The sequence below is a fragment of the Stylophora pistillata genome, chromosome 11 (genome assembly GCF_964205215.1).
Source record: "Stylophora pistillata chromosome 11, jaStyPist1.2, whole genome shotgun sequence".
In the NCBI taxonomy this organism is placed as follows: domain Eukaryota; kingdom Metazoa; phylum Cnidaria; class Anthozoa; order Scleractinia; family Pocilloporidae; genus Stylophora; species Stylophora pistillata.
Genome location: NC_142529.1, coordinates 30718914 through 30727955, shown reverse-complemented (window position 1 = coordinate 30727955; position 9042 = coordinate 30718914). Strand labels below are relative to the sequence as shown.

At 39.5% G+C, this 9042-nt stretch overlaps 2 protein-coding genes across 3 annotated transcripts; both read left to right on the top strand.

Moving 5' to 3' along the window:
• Positions 1-165: 165 nt before the first annotated feature.
• LOC111336340 (uncharacterized) lies at positions 166-5161 on the top strand. Of its 2 annotated transcripts, none has more exons than XM_088738060.1 (4): positions 166-548; positions 3083-3139; positions 3345-3452; positions 3785-5161. In XM_088738060.1, exons 1-4 carry the CDS (start codon positions 166-168, stop codon positions 3966-3968), a joined length of 732 nt encoding a protein of 243 aa, XP_088594186.1. In that variant the 3' UTR covers positions 3969-5161. The 2 variants fall into 2 exon arrangements, with proteins under 2 accessions (XP_088594186.1, XP_022798153.2); XM_022942418.2 differs by having other exon boundaries at positions 3782-5161.
• Positions 5162-5994: 833 nt separating this feature from the next.
• LOC111336364 (uncharacterized) lies at positions 5995-9018 on the top strand. Its single transcript, XM_022942445.2, has one exon. The coding sequence runs from the start codon at positions 6156-6158 to the stop codon at positions 8703-8705; it is 2550 nt and encodes an 849-aa protein (XP_022798180.2). The 5' UTR covers positions 5995-6155; the 3' UTR covers positions 8706-9018.
• Positions 9019-9042: the final 24 nt, after the last annotated feature.

Here is a 9042-nt window from a genome sequence, read left to right as displayed (position 1 = left end):
ACTTACTTGCACTTAAAACGTCCGCCATCTTTGGCCTAGATACCAAGCCTGTTATCCGGGAGTTCATTTTCAACCTAGAGGCTTATGGGATAGCATGTATCACCTGCTTCGAACAAAGTTTTTCTTTGGATATTTTCTCATGAATTACCTGCATTTCACTTCTAAATGACGCGAGTTTACGTAGGAAATCTGGGAAGTAGGGGTTCCAGGCGGGAACTAGAACGCGAGTTTGAGAGATTCGGGCCTCTTCGCGACGTATGGGTCGCCCGCAACCCTCCAGGTTTTGCGTTCATTCTGTATGAAGACTCACGCGATGCCGATGACGCGATCCATGAAATGGATGGAAAGTTAGTATGCGGAGAACGGATTCGTGTTGAGCTTGCTCGAGGTCCAAGCCGTGGCGGAAGAGCTACACGGCTTGGATTGACAGAGAAATGCTTTGATTGTGGAAGGATTGGACATTACGCTCGTGCTTGTACACGTCGACCGGCGGGAGGAAGTCGAGACCGCGATCGAGAGCGGCGAAGATCAAGATCACGCAGTCCACGGTAAGTTTACACTCACATGAGGTTGTTTGTTCATCCTTGAGGTAATCGAAATCTTGTACCATATCACTCTTAGTGCATGAGGAAAAATCGGACTAAAGAGTAACTTCTATACTGAAGCGAAGGCAACTGTGGTCAAACTTATTGAGCTTCTTTCATTTTCCATCTCTGATCGTCGTACAATACATTTTGTTTCCCTGAACATAGAGCTGATTTCGAGGAAGTCCTTTGTGAATTTTTTTCCAAGTGTAACCCCACAAAAAAACCCCAAAGATTGGTATACCCAAAGAGTTAAACTTATTAATATGTTTATGATACCTTTACCCTTGTTATTTTATGTTTTTCGTTTTCATGTAATCAAATGCATCAAATGTCAAAACAGTTGTAGATGGTATGTGACAAGTTGGGTGTATTCTCCCGCAAGACACTGTTAACTAATAATACAGAGTTTTGTTTCATATATCAGGATTTTATAAATATTGCGTCAGTTGTGAAATCAACTGGCAAGCGGTGTGTGCGTCGCCTACACCTTCAGAGGTGATTCTACCCACCCTGAGTGTGCTTCTTCTACTCTACTCTCCCCTGCGGCGTCCACGAGCATCATGCTTTCAACCATCTTCTCCGACTGCAAGCATAATGCTTTTAGCTTCTCTACCCACGAACGTGCACGGTTAAACAAATCACTTCCCTTGTGACAGACTAAGTGCGCACTTCACAGCGTCACTTCTGTCACTTTTGTCAGTGAGTAAGTACCAATTTTTCCACAGTAGCATCTGTCATTCATCTCAATCTGTAAATTGCAGTTTGAAAAGAAAAAAAATCCTGAAAAATGCAGATTGTCTAAAATCTGTAGTCTAAGCAATAGGTAACAATTTAAAATCAATTTTTTATTAATATTTAACCCCTTGACACCCAAGAGTGACTAGCATCTAATTTCTCCTTATAATATCACCCCTGAATCAAACATTTAAGGTCAGGAGAGTATAGCAAATGATCATGAACTAAACAAGCTCTTCTCAGCATCGTATGAAATGTAAAGAGAACATTGTAGAGAACATGCTTGCTGATTTTATGGTAAAAGGTATAAACTTAAGGTAATTCTTGTGATATTGATGCCTTCCAAAACCAGAGGCTTATCTCTCCGATGCATCAAACTTGCATTAACCAATCTCTTTGTTTTTTTTTGTGACCTAAATAGTTTTCTTCAATGCCTATTCTTCCAACTGAATATTAAATTTTGTGTGAAAATTTTGCCTCAGGATTCAGGACTTGCAGGGTCCAAGACTTGCAGGGTCCAAAATTAACTTTTTCATGTGGGTGCCTAGTGGCCCTGAAACTTTGTTTTTCTTCATGAATGAGGAATTGTCAGTTGAGTGTTTAAGAGCACAATGAAAGAAAATGGCAAGTGTATTATTTCTTGATATTAGTTTGCATGATGAGCATTTTCAAGAATTCAGTTATTTGCCTGTTGGCAATAAGCATTGAAATTTTGGTTGCCAATAGCCAATTTTTTGCATTGTTTACCAGCTGGTTGCAATTTCGGACCCTGCTTTACATGATAAAAGAAACAGAAAAAGATTAATTTACAAACTTCGTCCTTGCATTACCTTTAAAATTAATTAGATTGTGTGATCCTTCACCTTTAGTTGGAGGTTGTCTCTAACATGATGTTTATTTTAACTTCAGATATTTTGATTTTGGTAAATGTGAAGGTTTTCCACCTTTAAGTTTTTGCTAAATTTAGGCTTTTTTTCTTCAGCTTTAATTTTTTTCAGTCCTTGCAGTTTAAAATTCAATAGTCGTAAAAACTTTTTAGTTTATATCAATTACCCGTTTGTGCTCATGAAATGTGATGCTAAGTTGAAAAGTTAGGAGATTATTCATTCCGGAGGCAGGAATTTTTTCTTTAAAATGTAATCTGATCTTTCTTGCGTTTTAAATGAGGTTACCTTACATCTGCAATGCATTTCTCTCTGACTAATAGTTAGAAAAATAACAGCTTTAACATATAGTTGATCATAACTTTTTTAAGTTTTCTTTTGAGTGCTTGAATTTGGGTGAAGCATAATAAATACTCTTGAAAAAAGCATGAATTTTTTTTGTGTTGTCAGAGTTGCATCAAATAAAAATACAATGAAATTTTGTTAAATGAATTAGACAAAATGTTTTTCCCCCTAAAAAGACATGTTTGTGTAAGGTGACACATTAAAGTTGTTGTTAATGCAAGAAACATTGATTTTACAAGGGATATGAAGTGTTTTCTTTTTTCAATAGAAATACACTGTAAGTATGACTTATAAATGTTTAAATGTCTCTTTTCTCTAAATAAGACTAAATCTGGAACCATCTGGAAAAATGTGAGATCCAGGAATCACAATAGCTAAGAGAAATTGTTTTCTTTTATGTTGTAAATATTTCTGGTTTTCATTGACCTCTAATTTATTTTTCTCTGGAAGCTCAATTTTTTTTATTAATTTATACCTTGAAAATGGACAATTGAATGATTAGCTAACTATGTTGCAAATATTTTTGTTTAGATCCCGCTCTCGTTCCCCCAAACGAAGACGCAGTTTCAGTCGTTCTCTGTCTCCAAGGTCAGATAAGTTTGTTTAGCAGAAAGCACATTTTTACCCTTGTTTTCTTAATCTGTACAGTTAGTTGTAGAATGCTGTTTTAATCTGGTTGCATTTGTGACTTCACACTTGAGTGCAAAAAGCTCAGTCTTCAACTTGTACAGTATGGACCTCAAACTCAATGGTGGTGCCATCACTCCATCTTCATTTTTTCCCCATGTTTCAGGAGGAGAGGCTCTGGATCAAATGAGGACAGAAAATCAAAATCTCGCTCAAAGTCTCGCAGCAAGAGCCGTTCACAAAGTCCAAGCAAAGAGAAAACCAATAGAGAAAGGTATGGAAGAATCCTCGCTACAAAACTTTTTTGTGTTGTACAGCAGCCCCCACTTGTTTGAAGGGGGGTTAACACTATTTAGTCGATAAATCTCAATCCAGTGGATGGAAAATTACAATTTTTTTTTCACACTTATCCACAGGATAGCAATTCATCCTGTCTGGATGTTGGGTAGCATTATCTACTCCCTGAACAACTGGGCCCAGAGTGTTAAATTGTGTTAAACAGTGATCTAGGTTTGAAGAGTTACTATGCAAATTAGAAAGTCTTCTTTCTCAGGTAAACTTGTTCAGGGCTAGAGAAGTTATTGGGTTGTTTTTGATTTTTAGAAGTACTAGTCCTGGTCCTGACAGAAAGCAAGAGCAAGAGAAAGAAGACTGTAATGGAAGGGAAGAAACAGGGAAACAAGTTGAAGAGGACAAACCAGGGGCAGAGGAGATGGAGCAAAAGTCTCGCAGTGTCTCACCTGCACTAAATGACAATGATAGCCACCGTAATGATGACAATGATGAATAACTTGTGGCTTCTCTTGCTTGCAGTGTGCACCAATTATTTCAGTCTTTGTAGAGTTTCTTATGTATATGTAGTCTGTAGCTTCTAAACAAGAAATTGCAGAAAGGTTCAGCAGCAGCTATGGTTTTTCTAGTCTGGATTAGCCAGTCATTGAATGTAAAAGGGGTTTCGGGTTCAAAATGTACCTGTGCGATTAGGAGTGGCACAAGTGGGTCCATGTTTTGAGAGAAAGCGAGGCAGGTCCCTTTGTCACCTTAGATAGATAGTTAATTTAAGGCTAGCATGCTGTTGTTTCAGGAACCTACCCATTTGAAACTCTGGATTGTCCAAATGGGTTTAGTCAATTGTGTCAAAAATCATTTTATTATTATTAGTAGTTGTAGTAGTAGTAGTGATATTTCTTTACTATTATTATTATTATTATTGCTATTATTAATTCCTTAATGCAAGTGAAGTCAAACTAGAGGATCAAACAGGTTACCTTAATTTTCTGTGGGATATTTTTCTCTTGGCCCTTGGTTGAGTTACATTTTTCAGACGTGACTGGGGAAAAACTTTCTACATTAGTCTGTTTTGCTGTTCAATTTGTTGAATTTTGAGGAAATTCTTTTTTGATGTCATTGGGAGCTTATTACTGTTAAGTAATACCTGGGTTTGCTTCAATTGCTTGCATGTGCCTTTGTAACAGTTCATTCTTTCATCCATAATTACTTATTAAGTGAAATGGATTCTTTTGGTTCCATTGCAAGTTACCAGCTTCTCAGACACTTACAATTTTGAAGGAATGCAATTTTTTTCTCATTACCTGTACAGTATTTATCATCTTTTAACAGCAAATTTGAGGAATCAAAATAGTGCTTTCAGTGAAGTTTTTTTATTTCAGTAAGATCTTAATTTTTTTCTTTTTTCGCTTTCTTACTGTTTAAGATTATGTTTACAATTACGTCAGTTATTGACTAGTTCTGTAACATCATAAAGCAGTATCAGATTTCATACTCTCCATATAGTTCTCCATATATTTCCTTTGGTACAGACCTGGAGAATTTGTTTAACAATCAAGTTCTTTCTTTGATGATCATTTCTTTTATTTTCATCACCTTAATTAAAAAATTTAGCTGTGATACAGTAAGGAGGATTTGCCTTCAGTTCAAACACCCTAGTTCGCTATGTGAATAAATGACTTCATTTGCAGCAAACGCGTTGTTGTCAAGAGATTGTCATTTTTAAAATTGATAGAATCAATGAACCCTTAACGCGCAGAGGGCGAGGACAGCTTGATTACAACACGGTTTTCTTTGTCCGCGCCGCGTGTGTCTCACCGGGAACGTCACAAACTTAGAACCTTCTTCGAGCCGCCATGTTTGATTTGAGGCGAGATACTTGGGGTAGTTCTTGCTCTCGCCTGTCAAACAGTCCCCCACCCCCTCAGTTCGAAAAAAAGAGGACAACACAGGTTATTTTAGGAAATGTGAATTTCCGTGGTTGGATTTTTCCGCCGATTGTTTTCTTCCGTAGCTGTACATTAAAGTGTACTATTTGCCTATTTTCGATAAACTAAAGACTAAAATTGTTTCCAGTCCCCACTTAATGCAAAGACACGCTATTAGTCGTGGAATTTGGGGTATATATCCATGGAGCAGTAACCAAATACTTATTCCATGTACTACAGAAAGCTAAATATCTCTAATTGACAAGCTTTGCAATCACGAGATTTGGATTGAGAAGGAAGAGAGAGGACCCTGGAAACGAGCTTGTAAACGCACGATTTACGTCAAATTCAGTGCTACTTTACAACTGACAGAAACTGAAATCATGACAGATGTATACTTGAAAGTATCTGGAACGATTTTAGGGTCAGGTTGGAATAAAATATGAGCTGTTTTCCATTAAATTATTGTCGCAGTGGGTAGTCGGTTGAGTGAGCCGTTGCGATAAGCGTAACAAACGTATTTTACTATTTCTTTCATAGTCAGTTTAGTCGATTATTCAATTTGATCTATTATGACCACCACCACAGCTTCGTTACAAGCTAGGCATTGGTTAATATCTTAGAAATAATATTCCTTGGAAACCGAAATTCCCAAAAATGTATATCACTCTTAGAGGGTTTACAAAAAGAAGACTTGTAAACCCGGTAAACCCAGTAAACCCGACGCTTATCGGGAGATTTGATTCTATTCACTCACTGAGATGGCTGCCACGAAGGAAGACGAAAAATCCAAAAAGCTCAACGCATTATTCGAGTCTATGGGGCAGCAATGGCAAGAAGCGCATCAGGTACTGAAGGAAGAGAAAGCCAATTACACTCGTCTTTTAGATCACATGTCGGAAGTTTTAAGCAAAGTTAATTCGGATAGTCAAATCACACTTCGTCCTTATGGAAGCGCGGTTGAAGGTTTAAAGTGTCTGGAACTCAAAGATATTGGCGATGTAGACATCATGGCCTTTCCGACCTCTGAAAACCTCGTCATTCCTGAGGATTTTCTCGAATATTCGCCTGACAATCCACTGCATGTGAGAATCAAAGTTGGCGACCACCCCGTATTTAAGTCCTGTCTTGCGGACGGTACACAATACCTGGCCACCTTGGCCATAAAAAAGTTCCACCCTAAAATTTATGGGAGTTTACTGCCTGATTTAGTAGACCGTTTGACGCGCGTATTTTCCGCAATGCCTCTTGGGAAGCTTTCCGTGGAACACGTCAACACCTGCCTCAAGAACAAAACCTCGAGTCCTGCCGTCACTATCAATTTTTCTCGGAAGTTTGGGACTATTTTCAACGAGTATACAACCTCCGATATCCAAGATAATTTGTCTCCGAAAAGGTCTCTAAGGGCAGCGGACTGGGATTTGATGGCTCATGTAATGTGCATGGGAAAAGGAGTCGACTACACAAGGAAACACGCCGAAGTAGTGAGTGACTTTGTGCAATTTATAAGTGATTTGGTAAAAGCAGAGCAAAGGAGTGGTCTGCCTCTTCCCGCCGTTTTTCAAGAGCTCCATTTGAGCAATAGAGCAGAAGAGCTTACAACTAGATTTCGAGAGATAGAAGGTCCATCGCTAGGTGAGAAGGTGGGTTTTATCTGGCAGGTCCCTGCTGAAGAAAGCAAAGAAGAACAATTTGTTTCTCCACAACAGAGTCAAGATAGTGTCTACGGAACCTCAAGTGCCATGTTGCATAATAACTATGAGGGTCGACGCTTAAGTGGAGAAGTCTCCTTTACAACGAGCCATTCCACATCAGATAAACGTCAGGTTATACCTGTGCAAGAAACTGAAAGGAAAGATTTGGACTCCACCGGCAAAAATCTGAGAGAAAAGCGCAATGAGGCGAAGGAAACTCAGGCATCAGAGAAAGAGAAGACCTTTGAAGCAGAGTCTCAATCGACCGAGCCTCTAGGGAGACTATATAATGACTGGCTTCAACATTTGCTCTTACAAGAGACGGACGAAACGACAAGAAATGCCCCAACTGAGACGGAATCATCCAACGGCATTAGAAGAACGAAGTCCTATCATCAGGCATCCGGAACTGATTTTGTTCCCGCTTTGCGATCCTGTGGATGGCCGAAGGTTGCTGAAGATTGGTTCCAACAAGGGCGCAAATGGCCTTCCTCAGACATGGTGGACAGGGTTCTTCAGGAAGGAGTCCATTTGGTGGTGAAGCCACCAAAGAACAATGGAAATCCTGATTGCGACTTTAGAATCTCCTTTTCTCATGCAGAATACCTCCTGAGCCAAGAGATGAACGACATCCAACGGGAGTGCTACCGTTGTCTAAAGAAAATTCACCGTGCTTATCTTTCCAGTCCGGAAGGTTTGGAATCATTCCATCTCAAGAACCTCTTTTTACAAACGATAGAGGAGACGGGGGCGGAGATGTGGACCGAGCAAAGGAGGGCCGAGTGTATGATGAAACTCCTCGGCAAGCTGTTGAAAGCTTTGAAAGACAAGGACTTACGACATTTCTTCGTGAGATCATACAACCTGTTTGGAGTGGACTACATTAAAGACCCAAAGATTCTCGAGCCCCTGGCCGAGATGGTTAAGAAGATCATGGAAAATCCTGAGGAATTTGCAACGGAAGTAATTAAGAATGGAGAAGAAGAACTGAGGAAAGCATGCAGTTCGTTGGAGAAAAACCACCAACAGTTTGATGATGATGCAACAGAACATCCACACAAGAACAACAATCACAACGAGAGCAAGGAAGCTACTTATGGCGCGAGTGCGGAATATCGATACCATGACCTGAAAGATATCTACCTGAAGATAAGTGAAGAGATGATAAAAATCGCTTACAACGATACTGATTCCAATCTTGAAGCCTTGGAGCCCCTTGAGAGGTCCATCGTGGAACGCTTGAAAGAAATTAGGCAGAATTACTCTAATATCGATGCTAAAGACGTTCTCAACGTATTCGACTTCTTCTGGAACTTGACCTATTTTAAGGTTTGGATGAGCTCGGAGCCTGACATGAGGCGTCGTATGCTTGATGCAATTCATGGTGATGTTGAACTATGGAAGGGCACGATGAAGGGCAAAGAAGACTTCCCATCATCAGGGGATACGGCAGCTTCTCTAGCAACGATGCAGGATCTCTCTGCCAACCATTTCTTGAGCTATAGGAATTTCTTGCCAGCTGGAACAGTGATACAGTGCTTTCGTAAATTTATTGCCAACAACCTTACACAAATTACGCAACAAGCGGTTGATATAGATGAGCTTTCATTGGACTAACTTAGCGCTACATAGAAAGCTTCTATAACTGAAACAGTAACTTCATTCTACAGTGGAATGTTGGTTATTTCCGCATATTTGCCAAAATTGCATTTTGTTTTCACTAAGCGACTTACCCAGGGTTAGCTTACGCTCTTAAGTGAACAGCCAGCTTAGAAACGGTGCTTAGGTAATATACCTAGGAATGTCCTTAGAATTGGAATTATCTCACTACTAAACACGAGTTTTGTGTGGGATACTTGTGGTATCCCACTCTGTTGTTATCGGCTCGTGTCCGTCATCACAAATGATTGTATCCCACACACCTCAGTACTCTCTGTAGACATGATAAATTTTT

Excerpts from the sequence above, each read along its gene's own strand:
- LOC111336340 (XM_022942418.2), top strand. The coding sequence starts at position 166 with ATGACGCGAGTTTACGTAGGAAATCTGGGAAGTAGGGGTTCCAGGCGG. Across the intron at positions 549-3,082 it reads TCAAGATCACGCAGTCCACG|ATCCCGCTCTCGTTCCCCCA; the intron begins GTAAGTTTACAC and ends ATTTTTGTTTAG. Across the intron at positions 3,140-3,344 it reads AGTCGTTCTCTGTCTCCAAG|GAGGAGAGGCTCTGGATCAA; the intron begins GTCAGATAAGTT and ends CCCATGTTTCAG.
- LOC111336364 (XM_022942445.2), top strand. The coding sequence starts at position 6,156 with ATGGCTGCCACGAAGGAAGACGAAAAATCCAAAAAGCTCAACGCATTA.